Source organism: Drosophila teissieri, chromosome X, assembly GCF_016746235.2.
Source record: "Drosophila teissieri strain GT53w chromosome X, Prin_Dtei_1.1, whole genome shotgun sequence".
NCBI classification, from domain to species: Eukaryota; Metazoa; Arthropoda; class Insecta; order Diptera; family Drosophilidae; genus Drosophila; species Drosophila teissieri.
The window spans coordinates 20073009-20089839 of record NC_053034.1 but is presented as its reverse complement, the minus strand read 5'-3'; the positions used below and the strand labels follow the sequence as shown (position 1 = coordinate 20089839).

The window sequence follows — 16831 nt, the reverse complement described above, 5'->3', positions numbered from 1 at the left end:
CGCTGGCAGCGTCCTTCAACCCTCGGAAAAAATTACACCACAGCCGGTTCACCACTTTCCATTGGAAAACGCTTGTTTGAGTGATTTTTTTCTGCGTTCTGGGGGTGTTTTTTATTTTCTTTCGTGTGGTGGAAAACGGGGAATGAGTGTGTTTCGGGTTTCCTTCTGTGTTTCTGTTTTTCTTTTTACCTTTTTCTTTTTTTGGTTTTGTTTTTTTTTTTGCTTTGCCTTTGCGACACTCCCACAAAATTGTGTTTTGGTTAGGTGGCCATGCATTGGCTGGCTTTCCACCGTTTTCCACACACTTTTCCGGCTGCCAGCTGTTCCTTGGCCCGTGTGCGCTACTCCATCTTGGCCCAATCGCCGGATCCCCGGATCTTCGGATCCTCGGAATGCTTGGGACACATGTCAAGGATTTTTCAGCATTTTTCAGATCATTTGTGCTCCTTGTTTGCACATATTTCCTCAGTTTTCGTTGACTCGGCCCCTCTCTGTTTACTTTTCAACAATGGATGTTCGGCAGGAGCGATCCGTAACCATTTTGAATGGACTTTCCTTTGGGCCCGCGACAATTAGCCGAGGAAAAATCGAGGAGGGGAAAATTGGTGGGGGGACATGCAGCTGTCCGATCGGCGTTGAAATCCTAATGATCGCCGGCGATTGTTACACATGTCCTCTACAAATTGTTTACAAAAAAACTCCCAAAAAACGGGAAACAGCAAAGAAAAGTCGGAGGAGTGTGCAAGTTGTTTCTGTTTGTTGGCACAACAAAGGTCCTTTGGTTATGTTTCGGGCTGTTTGTGATCAAAGGACACTTTTCGTGATAATCGGCATCGTTTTATTTCATCTTTTGATATTTATAGTTATTTTATATCAATACAATTCATTTGATTAATGGTTCTTTACTCACGACCTGGCTGTTTTTTCTTTTTGAAAGTTACTGAATGTTAATATAGGATGTTTTCCTTTATTGTGCTTCATGTTTGATTTTGTTGTAATTAAAAACTTTCTTAAAAGGGGTTAGATCTCAATGCATCGGCCACCCTCTACAGAAGTTCGGTGTGTCCTTGACTAAATATGTTTTCCCACCAAGCGATCCTCCATTTTTTACTGCTTCCCCCGCTCCTTCTCGTCCTTTCGTAACCCTCTTTCCCAGGCACTCCTGGCGCTAACTTCTGAACTGCAACTTTTGGCTTTGTAAATGGGTATGGGTGTATATGTCGAAATCGCGGCTATATACAGCCAGCACGCTCCGCAGACACACACACATGCCCTCGAACTTCCGATGGGCAGACAATGTGCAGATTAGAGCTGGAAATCCGTTAAGTCCGCCCGAGGAGTGCGTCCATAATGCGATTGCGAGCGACCCCTTTTGGATAGCGGGCAGGAACCAGGCAGGAACCAGTTTTCAGATCTGTTCCCAATTGATATGTAAAAAGCGAAAACGCACTCCGGCTGGGTATCAAATTTCGCATAATTGGCGGCCATTTTGAAGTGGCATATGCCGCGCCATTCGCTTGTAGGGTATCGCGTGGCATCGGGCGGCTCGAATGGTCGGAGTGGTCGGAGACTTGGCTCCTCTGCTGCGCCTTCGTCCACGGCTTTTCCTCGGTTTTTTCCACATTTTTTGCATTTCCCTGCCATTTTCCCCACTTTTTCCAGCTGCTATTGTGCTTTTCTCCCTTTCTCCCAGCAGTGGCCTAGACTGCCGAAGGGGTTTTGCTTCGGTTTATCTCAATTCTCCAGCCTTAATCATTGGTATAAAACCTGTTAAGTTAATGCTAGTTAACTAGTTAGTTAAGTCGGTGAATTAAGATATTAAGATAAGATAAGTAACATATTTATTTTGAAATAATAAGTGGCTTTTGCCCCCTGGAACAGGACGCCCCTGTTTCGCTCGCGACTCCATGACAACTCTTTTACCAAGTTTGTATCGCTCTCTCTGTCCGCTTGGCACGTTCCGTCTCTATCTGGCTGGAAAACGGAGAGCGCGTCTTGGAAAACGCTCCTGTCCGCCGAACGGTTCATGTTTCAATTTTGTATTTCTTTTTTTTGTTTGCCCCGTTCCCTTGGCATTTCCTTTTCCTTTCCACCCCGAAAAGCCAGACTCCGAGTGGGTTAAAGGGGTGGTCTTCCGCCCTGCTGGCACTGGTGGCACTGGGGGCGCGCGGGGGTTAAGGGCGGCGGCAGCTGCGGCCACAAAACTAGTTTGGCTTTGGCTTTGCCAGAGAGAGAGAGGTCCTTCGGCCTTCGGTCCTTCGGTGCTTTGGTCGTTTGGTCCTTTGGTGCTTGGGCGAATAGAGCGGGACGGCACGAGTGGGCGAACGGGGCGGGGGTTAAACCATATTTTCCACCCACTTTTCTGGTTTTTCCTCTGGTCGACCGTCTTAGCCCGCCAAGGGTTGCAAATCAAAACGCGGTTTGCTGGTTTGTATTTCTGGCCAAAGTCGTCGTAACTTTTCAAGCATCTCCGCGCGCGAAAGAGACGGGTAGACGGGTGCGAGCGAGACGGAGACAGAGCCAGGGATGTGGGGTTAAAAATAAAGCCAAGGAAGCAACGCTCGACATTAAAGAGTTCTCAGCACCATTATTGACACTTGGGTGCACCGAAAAGAAAAAACGAGCTCATTTTTACTAAGCGTAGACACATACATTTTAAATTAAAATTAAATTGCTTACAAAACACACTACTTGTTTTAGAAAAATGTGATCATTTTCTAGTGAAAATTAAATTTAAGACTATTAATAATTTGAAAATAATAGCTCATTGGGAGAAACCTCTTTCGTATTAAATGATGCAAATAGAAACATGACTTATTAATTATAAATGAAGAGAAAAAGTCAACCATAATTGAAGCTAGTTGTGTGAAACGCAGGCTTATAGTATTTTTGAGCAATGTAGGTGGAGTTCACCCCCGCACTCCATGTCCCCCAAAAATGGCAGCCCCTCTCACTGGAAGTTGTCAAGTTGTATGCATAATTGCCTTGAATTTTTATGCCCAGCTTGCGCAGTTTTTTACGCTCTCTCTTCGCCCCGTCTCTGTCGCACCGCATATTGCCGTCTCTCTCTCTTGGGGCTTGGCCCGCCCGGCACTGTGGGGTTAAGCCATTTGTTTGCCGTTCTGCTGTTTGTGTGCAATTTTAGTTTGGGATTTTCGTGGCATTTTTGTGGCCTTTTGTCTGGTTAACCGTGGTTGGTTATTGGTCAACACAGAAAGAGATGGGGCGCTCGAGTGGAAAGAGAGGGCATGCGGGGGAGCGAGTGGGTCGAAAGTTTGTCAATGGAGTAAACCGCTAAAAAAATATTAACTTGACCAAAAATGCTTGATTAACTCGCGTCTCGATTTAAATACGCACTTTAAATCAGATGGCAAACAATGGAGCTCTGCTCTACAGCCATACATATTTACATATGTATGTTTGTATGTACATATGTACATATGTGTACACGTATGACCACGAAGAGTTATGGCAGGACATCAGGACATGGCTATAATCGATGTACACATGTCGACAAATGGGCAATGATGTTGGACGAAAATGGCTTCATTTGGAATTCGATGGGATATGTAGACACAAGAGTATTATCAACGGTGTATGGATCGGTTAACATACGTTCAGAATATATAAATACTTATAACAGCATAGACAATCGTTCTAATAACAGTATAAATAATTCCGAATTTATTAATCAAGGTAAGTAAAAAACCCCATAATATCATGTTCAAGTGCATCTGTAAATCGGAAGAGGAACTTATACCCAATAAAATAGTACCCGTTTCTAACACCCCTACTTTACTTACTAAATTATAATATAATTAATAGTATGAATTAATATATCCATCTGCATATAAACTACTTATCATTTTATTACTTCACAAGTACTTTATAAGTTGTAGTATCAATAAAGTAATGAACATATAATTACTTTCTATTCAACGGCCCTCAACAAACTGCTCGACTTTTTTACACCTCAACCGCAGGAAATAGAAAGAAGGACAGGACACTGGGCGAAAAAAAGACGATCAGCGTGGACAAAGGGCGATCGAAATTGTGGCTAAAAAGCCAAAGCCAAAGGACAATGGGCCGCATCCATAAAACGCTTGCTCCAGTTTTTTGACCAATTTTTAGTGCAGTTTTTTGTGAGGCCATCGTTTTTTCTATGGTCCAACAAAGGCGAGGATCTCTTCCAGCGAAGGACGAGGGATCCTGTGCAGCAATTATGCGGAAAAGCAGAGCAGGAATTTTCAACTTTGCTACAGTTTTTTTCCTCCTCGCCCTCTGTTCTGCTTTATGGCCGGCTTGTTAAAAAAGAATCATAAAAATTATTTAGATCTAGATCAGGTCCTCCTCAGCGAGGACCTCATAAATCTACTAGGCCGACCTACAAATGGCGAAATTCCCAGAAGCCGCAGGACTTGCGTAATAATTTGCATTTTTTTCTGCGCCTCTTAGACGGAATTTTTTGTGTGCTGGCCGTGGGCCTACTTCTCTTTTTTTCTCTTTTTGCGCTGCTTCATTCATGGGCCCATGAAATTGGCCTAAAAATTACCTAAGAAGCGTAAAACGAGAGCAGCCATAAAGGACCCTCGGGCGTTGATGTCCTGCTGCGTTGATGTCCTACTTTTTTGCATGTTTTTCGAGCAATAAAAATCCTGTCGTCGAGGATTCCCGATTCCCGAATCTCGAATTTTTTCGCCCTAAAAAGATTGGAGGGAGCCGAAGATTCGAACTAATTGAGGCGGGTGGTGTGCGTAGTGTAGTGCCTCTTTATGATGGATTGATCCCTGAACGACTCTCGCCCCTCGGCTGACCTCATAAAAATTTCCAAAAATAGGAAAAAACAATGTAAAGAACTTGCGTAGCTCGACCAAAAAATAGAGCACTAAAAACTGGTCAGAAACTGGAGCAGATACAGCAAAATTGCCATACCTTTGTGTTTTATATTTGTATTTTTTGTGTCTTGTTTTTTTTTTTTGCTTTGTGTTTTGTGTTTTTATTTTGTATCCCTGCCAGCGCCACCTGCTGTTTATTGCCAACATGTCGCGATTTTTTCGTACGCCATAAAAAAGGGGGTGGGAGCTAACAGTCTAACCCCCAAAAACAGTGAGCTGCTCGTTAGGAAGGCTAGAAATAATAAAAACAACAAAATCACCAAAAAGACCAAAAACAACAGCGACAACAGAGGAGGAAGCGACGAAGGATGTGGGGAACTCTTGTTGTGTTAATAATTTGACATTTTATTTGTCAAAAAGAAGAAATCTGCGGGGCAAACAATCAAAAACGCCAACACTTGGGCTATAAAAAAATAAACAAAGCGCAAGGAAAGCGCAAAATGGAAAATGGAAATTGGGAAACCCTGCTTCCTCCAGACGGCGTGAAAAGTTTGCACAAAGGGATTTATGACAGTAGTCAAGTGGGGCAAATGTGCAAATTCGCAAAATACTTCATCAGGAGTTGCGAAAGTCGCGCTCCCAACATTTTTTGCCAATTACACAGCGCTTAATCGGGATTTCAAATTGCCAGACACTTAAACAAAGGTTGCGCAGGGGTTAAGCACCAGTAGTCTTATGAGTAAACTCTATTTCTCCATTTAAATGGCAACAATTAGTAGAAACTTTCATAGAAAATAAACAATATTTCTACATCTAATCTGGTAGAATGCACAAAATCAGGAGATCCCTATTAGTCTGCACAAATTGTTATCGAGTATAAACAAATCGGCGCATAAAGGTAAAGTTTTATAGCCATTCGGCATTTGGTATTCGGCATTTGCATTGACCCTTCCCACAAGCCACAACCAAAACTGCTCCCCACAGACTGTGGAAAATGAACCCCAAGCGGAATCGAAGTGCTCCCCCGATAAAGCGCATAATCGCTAAAAATTCTCATGTTCATGTAATTTGTTTGGCATGCGAGTTGGGATTGGTTTCTGGGATCTGAGCTCTGGGTTTTGGGGCTTGGGCTACGGAGGTGTCATAATATATGGACACCGATTGCACAAGGCACTTCGCACAGTCACAGGTGACGGGGCTGCCATTTCAGTGGTGGTTTCCAGGGTACAGTGGGGTATGAATGGTATTCGGTATAGTCGGAAAAGCCTTTAATAATAACACAGTAATAATAATACATACATGCATTAGATTATTGAATTGTGTTCGTTATAATCAAGGGTTCAGACAGTTGCCTGGTTAATATTTCAAAGTAATTATTTTTTTCAGCTGTGTAACCAATATTCGTTATTATTATTATGATTATTCAGTGAGCTGTATAAAATATCTTTCTTTTGCATAGTTCCAAGTCTATTTCGAGCCTTAGCCCGAATCATAAAGTAGTTAGGATCGTATGCCTTGAAAGGTAATTCAAAAGTTCTTGAAACAGGGTATCCCTGGGTCCTTAGATACCGTGCAAGTTTCAAGCTCGTTTGTATGCTTAGCATGATTACATTGGGCTACCCCCAAGTCGAGTTCGTATGCAAAACGGTTCGTGTTCGGTTGTTGTTTATTTATTCGCGCCTCCCGTTGCAAAGTAATCCTTTCCGGGGCTGCAAGTGCTCAACTGCCATTCCCCCCCCCACCCTTTCCATTTCCCGGCTTTCCCACTCCCCGCTTTCCCCGTCAGTTTCCGCCTGCAACCTTTCTTGGCCCTGTTTGCTGACATTTTCGCGTTTCGGGTTTGTCAGCAACGTCCTTGCCGGCTGTCATTCCGTTTTGCATTCGAAAGGAGCCGCGGCAAAAGTGGATGGAAAATGGGCGGAAAATGGGGGTGAAACTTCGCGGCGGGCAGGGTTTTGGCAACACTCAAGCGGCACAAAAGGTGATTGCGATTGCGAATTCCGTGGACGTTTTTATGGCGCATTCAGTAAACCAAACAATTGCCAAACTCAAAGGCAACTCCTTCGGGCACTGCAAAAAATCTCTGATTACATAATGCCACATGCCAATAATATTTTATAGACATTTCATTACCCTTCCCATCTGTTTAATATAATCAATTAATTGTTTTGAATGTCTATAGAGTGAAATACACAAGCAAATATTCATAAGTTTAGTCCAGTACTTCAGCATTTCTTTAAAGGGTAAGTTCTCGACTTTTTTATGTGTCGATTTTTTTCTCAGTGCGCTCACCCACTTCTACAGCCCAGCACACACCTACATACCTACCATTGTTGTTGACTTCAGAACTCAACTCTCAACTCCGCGACAGTTGAACATTTTTCGCCAAAACCGAACAACAACAACAACAGCGATGGCAAAAAGGACAAAGGGCAAAAAAGGATTTGCTCGGGCATGAACATCCACACCCACACCCCCTTCCACTCTTTTCACTTTTTTTTGCAAATTTTTATGGTTTGTTTAACAAAACGCAACGTTATATAAGCGGCAGTGGAGTTAGCCGGAAAACAGGAAGGGCAAATAAATGGAAGGATTGCAAGGATGGAAGGGATTGGCAAGAGTTAGCGGGAAAGTGTCCTTGACTCGAGCGCTCTCGGGAAAATAGGAAAGTGGCAAAGAAACTGCAAGGCAACTGTAGGCAAAATCGCAAAATTAACTCGAATATTCCGCGGAAATTTGCGTTCATGCAATGTTAGCATCTTCTCTTCAATGAAAGGATACGAGTTCTTTGTTTCCCAGCGTTTCGTCAAAGGAGTAATAAAAGTGGCGAATATTTCTCGAAGGTAAGTAAATGTTGGATTCTTGAGTAAACATAGGCAAAATGGAGAATACCAGTTATTATCGTTTGACATATTTTATAGAATTATTATTATTGTCCGTTAAGTATATAGTTGCCTCCGAACCAACTAGTTTATAATTTTAATTTATTTAAAAGCGGCAAACGGCGGAAATTGCGCAACTCCACTGCTGCTGACTGAATAATTTGAATAATTTGAATAATACCCAAAATCCAATCCACAAGTCCATTGAAAAAGTGGCCAGGAATCGCCTTCGAGAAGGAGACAACCCATCTGGACCGCTGTCAACTGTCCGTCAGAGTCAGAAAAAGGACCTCTTGTCGAGGTCGGGTATCATTAACATAACAGTTTCGGTGCCAATCTGCTCGACATCCCATGTGGCAGCCTTGAGTGGCCACTTGGCTTTGGCACTCATGTAAATCGACACAAATCGCTCGACAAATTTGCCATAAATCCGTATCATTTGCCCAGATTCTCATTTCGCCAAATGTCAAATGCACATTAACGGACACACAAAAACACACAGTGCCGCTTTCATGGGGGTTGAGGAAAATGCGAAATTCGAAATGGGAAACGTTAAACGTTAAACGGGAACTCGGGAAATCGGGAGGGGGGAAATGGCAATGAGCATGAGATTGCCAAACACCAGCACACCAGCACACCCGGAAAATCGGAAAATCGGACAAAGTCGGACAATGAGTGACAGGCAGATTGCAAAATTGAAAATATGACAACAGAGGATCCCCGTTTTTGGGAAAAACCCGCTGCTTAGGGCGCTCTCTCGCCGTCCTTTCACAATTTTCACAATTTTCCGACTTTTCCTTCCTTCCTTCCGGCTATGCCCTGCCCTGTCCTGGCAAAAACTGTTTGACAGCCAGCCGAAGTTAAGCCCGATTCCCAATCCCGAATCCCGAATCCGATTTCGATCCCATCCATCTGACCAGCCGACAATTGAACATATTTCGCTGACATTTTAATTAATTTGACACTCGGTCCGGAGGTTTCGCTTTGGTTTCTTCTTTTTTCGTGTGTGTGCTGGGGTTTTGTTTTGGGCGAAGGGGGATTACGCGGCATTTGCCGCTTTCCGCCAGTTGCAACATTTAATAAAACTTAATCACCAAATTAAATGACAGCGGCGGCAGTTTTTGGGCCATCCTCGGAGGTTTCATGGGGTTTTATTGGCCGAAATAGTGAATTCGATTAAACTAACGGTGGCGATCAATAGCAGGTCTTAACAGATTCGCATGGTTTCTATCTGGATTACTTAGGCCAGCGAGTAAACAAGCAAAATATCTTATATTCTTGTTATATGAAATACTTTTTCTCAATAGCACCTATGATACTTTCAATTATGGAGAAATGGATAAGCTAAGAATCGGAACCAATCACTCCATAAATACATAAATATAATATAAATTATAAAGTCTTTTGTGTTAGGTTTTATTTAACGAAAAACTTGTAATCTCCTTTGTTTCTAAAACAGAAATAGTTTCCTGATGTTCGAGAGTTTATCGAGAGCCTTTATTTTTGTACAGTAAATACTTATTTCTTTATTATCAGCACCTTTTAATTGTTCCATTCCGTAGCGCAAAAAACCGATTGGTCCACAGATTTTTGTTCGATTTGAATGTTTTGAAACTTCCCTAATCGCCCCGCCTCCGTGACTCTTCCCAATCCTTCCAATCTTCCCAATCTTCGGAGAGCACTTCGATGAGGCGCGTCCAAAGTCGACTAATTAAAACTAAACCCTTTTGCGCGGTACCCACCCATAGAACCGATCGGGATTTAGGATTTGGGATGTGGACTCCGAACTCGGACTCGAACTTCGGGTGAATCAGCCGCGTTAATTGCCGCGTTTTGGGACGCGCAGAGCCGAGCGGAACCAAAGTAAGCCACACTTTCCGGAAAGCCGGACTAGCGGCGATCCTTGGGAGCGAGAGTCAAACTGAAAGTCAAAGGATTAGGAGTGCGGAGTCCTGAATCCGGGGATCACTGGGCGAAAGGGGTGCGGCTGTGTTTTCAAAATACTCGTAAACAAAAATCGCAAAAGTGCAAGGGGCAACGCCCAGGATTTCTCGTCGTTGACCTAGTTGTCGTCCTCCTACGTCCTAGGCACATGCGATGTGGGATGTGGAATATGGGACTTCGGTTTCGATTTCGATTTTCGGGTGGGCGAGAACCAGGGTGTCCTTGCTCGCGACCGCGGGGGCTGCCTTAATTGCCTGCAACTAATTATGAATAGTGGCAAAAGGAGTGAGAACCGAGCCGGGAAAAGGGAAAAGGGAAAAGTGCCGGGAATCGGGCCGGGAAAGGAGTATGGCACTACTGTTTGTCCTTGCCGCGATTGTCGTCATTGTTGTTTGCAATTGTCATCTTTATAGATGATGCCATTGTCCCTTGGCCGCCGGCACCCGTAAAATTCGGCCGGATTAGTGGCGTACAGCTAGCGAAAGGATTAAAACGAAATTAGACGCAGGTAGGCCGGTGCGGGAAAATCGTCAAATGGTGAAATCCTCAAATGGTGAGTTACTGAGATGCTGAAAATCGGGAAAATGCGAGCACGAACTGCCGCCGAACTGGAGCTCTCGGTTTCTCAAGGGCTTAATTGAAATTAATTATGCGGGGGCCCTTAAAAGTGCGACCTGTTCAATTATGCATGCGGCAACTTCAAGAAGTTTTTCACACCCCTTTCTACCGAGCAGGCGACAGGTTCACATAATTAATGCAGGCGATAAGTAAAATGAAGGGGTTAAGCAACTTTAAGGATCGAGTCGAGAATAGCAATACCCTTTTTTTTGAGTCGGTGTTCATTTTCCAAGTAAATGAAAAGAGTAAGTTTCAGCGATTTCATCCATCTTTAAACACTAACACTATTTTGTATCATTACTTGTTTCCAAAGTCAAATTACAAAACATTTCAGAGTAAGCTATAGGTAAGTAAGTTTTATATCAAAATTATTTTTTTTATTTATTTTTGTTGGATTTCTTTATAACTTTAGTCTTAACTTCAAGAAAATGTAAAATAATGCAAATTCATTTTGAAATCCTAGTAAATATCGTTTAGGTACTATATTAATCAACTGGAATAACTATGTATAATGTAAAAGACCAACGATGCCAACCACATTGCCGGCTAGGGTATAAAAGTTCCAGACAAAGCGTCCCCACCCTTCGTCCTGTTTTTTCGGGGGTGTCGTGGGATTTTTCAAGGACAACTCGAACTCGAACTCGAACCGCATTACGAACCTTAATGCCAGGCTTCTGCACTTTTTCCTTTTTCCTTCTCGCTCATAAAACGCCGCTTAATGCGACTCTTGTCAATAATCAATTTTCGCTGAGCCGCCTCGCCTAATAATGCCAATTTATTTTCATGGCTGGAAAAAAGCGCAGGAAAGCGGAGCATCCAATAAAACGAACGGGGTTGCAAAAGGGGTTTTGCGAGGCGCAGACACACGTGAGCGGAAAATGCCGGCAATTTATCTGTTTGATTTTCAGATATGCCGCGTCTAAGTCGTGGAAAAATCGCTCCAGATAACCGGAGCGACATCCGCATGGGAATCAGTCAGGGGGGATATGCAGAACATATATGTACATAACATACATGCGTATATGTTTCCCTAAATCCGCGTCTTTGCCAGTCAAAGAAATGCATTAGGGAGGGGAAATTGGGCATGTCAAATGGGCGTAGCTAAAGAAAATATAATATGATACATTTCAAAAGGGTTTATACATACCATTGGTGTGTCTCCTGCTTTTTTCACACAGCTAACCATGATTTTCGGATTTTCACGAATTTTTCACGAATTTTCAAGTGCCTCTTCGAGGGTTTGTTGGCTCTCAAAGGAGCTGCAGGACTACGGGTCCACCACAGTGGTTGCCATTCATGAAAAAGAGACATCTTCATCGGCAGATCGGCTGCAGTTCGGCAGATCGGCAGATGCCACCCAAATTGGCCAAACTCTTTTGTGCCGATTTGTATTTGGATTTGGCCATTAACTAATGGCCTGAATGGAGGACAAAGCCAACGCAGGTGGCCCTGCACCTCGGCACCTCGGGACCTCGGGTCCATCGAGTGTTTCTGCTCTTGACCAAGAATGAATGCCACACACAAGCGGAAAACTGAGGGCCCAAACACACACACCTCGCCTAATGACAACAATTAGGGCAGCAGGAACTCGCTTGGTGACTAAACAAGATTTCCCCCGGAGTTCGCCAGCACGGACACTCGACAACATAATCAGGCAGCCAACTGCCACGTGGGGTGTCCAAGTGCTCAAATGCTCGAATGCTCAAGATGGCATCGAAATCACCAGGACATACATACAGGCACAAATGGCGCAAAAATTGCAGACACTTCAATTATGAGTTGGGTAAATATTTTTGTGCAAACAACGCAACAGGATATCAATTCACTGAAGCATTATCAAAATCTGCCCATGTGCAATGTGAATAACTCAATTTGACACAAAAGTCAATGGATGAGCAGAGCTGCCGAGCTGCCGAGTCGCAGAGTCGGAATCCAAGGAAGCCACCCCGGAAGCCAAGGAAAACAGAAAGGAGCTCGAGGACCCCGCATTGTTTTCCAGAGCAGCGGGGTACCCTATTTACCCGTATATGCAGACTTTTTTTTTAAAATGTTCACTAAGGGCACAGGCAGGATTGGTTGTCCTTTTAGTAAGACGCCCGCTATACTTTTTAGCAATAGAAAATACGCACAAACATATTTTTATTCGATATAAAGTGTTAATAATTTATAGTTTTACCCATAATTCAATAACAAATCAACGCCAAACTAGATTCGGATAAGGCAAACAAAAATATTTGCTTGCAAAATGCATGCTGGCAACGATTGCTACTTGGGGCTGGTTATTGAATCAACAAACAACTACTTTATACAATTGATATTTGATATTATTTTTGTTCGCAAATTCGTTTCACTATGTCGGCAAGGTCTTTATTTTTTGCGCACACTTTCCTGGGCAGCTGTTGTTGGCCTGCTGCCTGTATTTTCGGCTAAGGATGTTTGGGATCGACATCTCGGATTGCGTAAGCCATAAAAATCCAGGCCAGGATCCTTCTGCGAACAAGGATCTTCGCGTGTCAGCCTAAAAAACTGGAACTGCACGCAACTGGATGGAAAAAATGAACACAAAAAACGTGGCACAAAAAGGATATATCCACGCGTCATAAAAAGGCGAGGAAAATTCCGGCGAAAAATTGAAAATCTCTAGACAACATTACGCAAAACGCAATCGGCGAACCGAGACTGTAAATCAAATAATAAAAAATCGCCGCGAGCGAACAAAAAAATAACGAAACTTGCCTTGGTTACGGTGAGTCTTGAGTTCAGTTTTTTAGTTCTGTAGCTCAGTTTTTTCCTCGTCAAATTACGGCGAAAAAGCGACGGAAAAAAACGCGAATCTTTTTACGACTTTCGGAGCAGCATTTATGGCCCAGGCCTAGATGATGTAACCGTAGGATCCTCTGCGCAATCGCGTATCGTAAAATGTGCGGCTGCTAATGAGGTGCTGGATGCAAAGGGAGGGGTATGCAAGGCTATTTACTGGAGACTACCGATCTTCGATTTACATTAAAAACAATCGATTTCGGGCGAATGATAATGGGTAACCCTAAGAAGAAATAGTCACCTTTTGTAAAATATGGGTCAAAGGAGCCATTGACTTTTCGATCCCCTTTATACACGTTCGTAAGCTTCACATTTAGTCAACTAGCTGAATTCAGATATTTCTTACAACAAAATTTTTTAGCCCGTTTTACATTCTGCAATAAAATGTTTCGTCGTGGATTAAAAGCATTGAGTAAGTACATAACAGCTAACGATCTAACACACAATGCTATACACCAACGGCTTCTCCGATTCATAAGACATTTAGTGAATTAGTGCAATTACGCCCGAGTCTTATCTTGCTGAATTCCCGAAGATCCTGCTCCTTATTCCTACCTTTTGTTTGTGCAATTGATAACAATGTCTAGTGCGTTGGAAGAGCGCCAAGTCCTTGATTGCTAATTTTCATCCAATTTTATCACCAAATGGCGTTTTTACAGACAATTACAGGAATATTTTCGAACAATTTTTTGATTAAACTTGGGTTTCATGCTTGTATAGCACACATTGCAATATATTTTTACAAACGGAAAAGAGTTGAATTGTAAAGAAATCCATTCTTCATATACTCGTAATAATATTATCATATTTGAGTTCCAATATACCACTCTCTGCACTGCTCACTTAGTTATGTTGATATTAATTTAAACTTTAGATTTACACTCTTAAGAATATGGAACATATTATACTCTTTTGCAGGAGTCCGACCTTTCGCGGAGTCGATTAGTTTTCTGTGGCGCAACGTGTCGGGAAATTCCTGGAGAAGGACAAGGTTCGTGCAGCGGCCGTGCATAGCTGCGAAAAACGAACTTGCTAGCTGTCAAACACTTCAGAGAACCCCAATCAATGATGACGTCGATAAGAAGGCGGAGAATCCATATTCCACATTCAAAATAGACCACGATCGCGTCCAGCAAATGTGGCAAAAGTCCAGAGTAGGTGCCAAAGAGCAGGTGTGTTGCATTGCCAGTCAATTGGTTATTAATTACTTATTATTAATTAAATTGTAATGGTTATCATAATCCGCAAAGCAGAACAGCCTCCGTGGCTATCAGCCTGCCAATTCCGACGTGAATTCCGAATCGGAAGAGGTCATCAGTGCCCTGGACAAGGTGCGGCGCATAGAGGAGCGGCGCAAGATCCAGAACAAGATGCGCTGCCTCCTGGAGGAGCAGCAGAAGCTCGACAGGCGGATCCAGGAGGAGCAGGACCGTGCGGTCACGAAGGGCGTTCTCGTCGAGCGGGATCCGGCCAGGAAGCATACCCTCAAGGAGTACACTCCTGTCCGCAATCCGGAGAATGGCAAGCCAAATTCCTGGGTCTCAGCCACCGTGTTGGCGGCCACGGGCAAAATGCAGCACCATAGGTACATGCAGACTCCTCCCAGGATAAGCCCCATCAAGGTGGAGGTGAGTAGTTCCATCAAATAATAGCTCTTATGGCGAGTTCTATACATGCCTGCATTATTAACATTCGTATGTATAACTTCTATGAAAAACCTATTAAGTTCTTGACCATCTCTTTTGATCATTGGTTTCTTTTTCGAATCCATCCAAGGCCGAGGCTCAATCGCAGAGCAAATCCCCTCCAGATCATCCGGCTGGCAGCACCACTTCCGGCCAACCCAATCAGACCAAGACCGAAATGCCCCAACGTGCGGAATGGACCAAGAGCATCCTGGAGTTGCACAAAACGCGCGCCGAGGAAATGGACAAGCTCCGATCGCTGAAAGGATACTCCAATCAATCGGCCTGCCTGAAACTGAGTGAGCTATCCGCTCTGCGCAAAATAAGATACCGCTGAGCTATGCAAAATGAATTGGAGCCAATCCATACTTTCTTTTCGGGAAAACAAACAAAATTGTATATTCTACATTTTATACCATTTTTAAAAAATATATATTTAGATACAACAAAAATACGCGCATTTCCTTGCTTAAAACAACCACTTCAGATATGCAAGGCATGTTTTTATTCTTCAGCCCGCTATTTTTCAGAGGGAAAAATGTTAAATTTTACATTTTATACCATTTTTAAAAAATATATATTTGGATTAAACAAAAATGAAAGCCATGTTTCGTCTTCAGCCCGCTATTTTTCAGAGTACAAAATTATATATTTTATTCCATTTTTAAAAAATATATATAATATTTGGATTAAACAAAAATACACGCATTTCCTTGCACTAAAACCACCTCTTCAGATATGAAAGTCAAGTTTCCTGTTTAGCCCGCTATTTTTCAGAGGGAAAAATGTTAAATTTTACATTTTATACCATTTTTAAAAAATATATATTTGGATACATTAAAAATACACGCATTTCCCTGCACTAAAATCACCTCCTCAGATATGAAAGTCATGCTTCCTGTTCAGCCCGCTATTTCTCAGAGGGAATATCCCAGGAGTCACGGAAAAACAACTTGGTAAGCCGCTCGGTTATCGCAAAAGCACTGGGCTCCGGCACTCTTAGGGGCCTAGCACCAGCGACATCTGAAGGAAATAGAAAAGCGTGATCAATATCAATTCCACTGCCATTTTAAGTGCAAACTCCTACTGATTTTTGCGAGCATTGGCTGCTGTTGCTGCAAAGGCGCGTTCCTCAGCCGGGCACTCTTATATAGCTTCTGGGCACTCCTGGCCAAATCGGTCATGGACTTTCCATACCGAAGGAAGGCCGTTTTCACCTCGTTCCTCGCGGAGTCCGGGACACTTCGACTGACCAGACTTACGGCTGTTGGAAGGCGGTCGCCCGCCAGTGGACCACGCCCACATCTCGCTGCTGTCTCCTCCGCCTTCTTTTCGGCGATTTCGGACTCCCCATATTTTTGGGCGAACACGTTCGGCTGAGCCAGTAAATGTCGTCTAGTGCTATAGGAACACACTGGAAAAAAATACAGTTTCAGGTAAATGCAAATATTTCTATCTTTCCCCAAAGTACCACGGCATAGTTAGAGGTATGGATGTAAGTCATTAACTGGCTAATCATACTAATTACTTAAGGATTACCTATTACTGTATGTGTACTGTATGTGTTTTTCAAGAACTGTTCACCATAGTGAACTGATCACCTCCGCTCAAGATAAAATTGCATTTAACCCATTTGCGAATCGTCGAAGAACTTACTTTGCTGCACGCAGGGCGTCATATTGATCAAACAATTGCGTAATTTATTTTGGGACTGCATTTTTTACTCGGAATAATTTGTATAAAAATTTTTATAGAAATACTATGTAGCTGACTGTAATTTTGTGAGATTTCTGATCTTACACGACTGGCGACGAAAAACACAATGAAGTTGTCTTAACAAACAGCTGCTCCAACTGGCCCTAAAATCAAGGGGCTCTGTGATGAAATACTATACGTAATTTGGAATCTAAAACTTATAAATAAATTAAAATATAATTAAAAGAAAATATGACCTGACTGATTGAAACTTTAATGTTTAATTTCTATGAGACGCCATTTTAGGGGAAGAACTTAGTTAGAGCTAGTTACTCAATGGGAATCCCCTCGA

At 42.9% G+C, this 16831-nt stretch overlaps 2 protein-coding genes across 2 annotated transcripts; one reads left to right on the top strand and one right to left on the bottom strand.

Annotated features, from left to right (window-relative positions):
* Positions 1-13384: 13384 nt before the first annotated feature.
* On the top strand, positions 13385-15236 carry LOC122624318. Its single transcript, XM_043803814.1, has 4 exons — positions 13385-13511; positions 14018-14271; positions 14353-14727; positions 14876-15236. The coding sequence occupies exons 1-4, from the start codon at positions 13484-13486 to the stop codon at positions 15119-15121; spliced, it is 903 nt and encodes a 300-aa protein (XP_043659749.1). The 5' UTR covers positions 13385-13483; the 3' UTR covers positions 15122-15236.
* A 341-nt stretch (positions 15237-15577) lies between these two features.
* On the bottom strand, positions 15578-16623 carry LOC122624649. The gene is made up of 3 exons (XM_043804308.1): positions 16441-16623; positions 15872-16198; positions 15578-15807 (listed from the first exon to the last, which is right to left on the bottom strand). The coding sequence occupies exons 1-3, from the start codon at positions 16499-16501 to the stop codon at positions 15695-15697; spliced, it is 501 nt and encodes a 166-aa protein (XP_043660243.1). The 5' UTR covers positions 16502-16623; the 3' UTR covers positions 15578-15694.
* Between the last annotated feature and the right edge of the window lie 208 nt (positions 16624-16831).

Excerpts from the sequence above, each read along its gene's own strand:
- LOC122624318 (XM_043803814.1), top strand. The coding sequence starts at position 13,484 with ATGTTTCGTCGTGGATTAAAAGCATTGA. Across the intron at positions 14,272-14,352 it reads GAGTAGGTGCCAAAGAGCAG|AACAGCCTCCGTGGCTATCA; the intron begins GTGTGTTGCATT and ends TCCGCAAAGCAG. Across the intron at positions 14,728-14,875 it reads TAAGCCCCATCAAGGTGGAG|GCCGAGGCTCAATCGCAGAG; the intron begins GTGAGTAGTTCC and ends AATCCATCCAAG.
- LOC122624649 (XM_043804308.1), bottom strand. The coding sequence starts at position 16,501 with ATGCAGTCCCAAAATAAATTACGCAATTGTTTGATCAATATGACGCCC. Across the intron at positions 16,199-16,440 it reads GACGCCCTGCGTGCAGCAAA|TGTGTTCCTATAGCACTAGA; the intron begins GTAAGTTCTTCG and ends ATTTTTTTCCAG. Across the intron at positions 15,808-15,871 it reads GCCAATGCTCGCAAAAATCA|ATGTCGCTGGTGCTAGGCCC; the intron begins GTAGGAGTTTGC and ends TATTTCCTTCAG.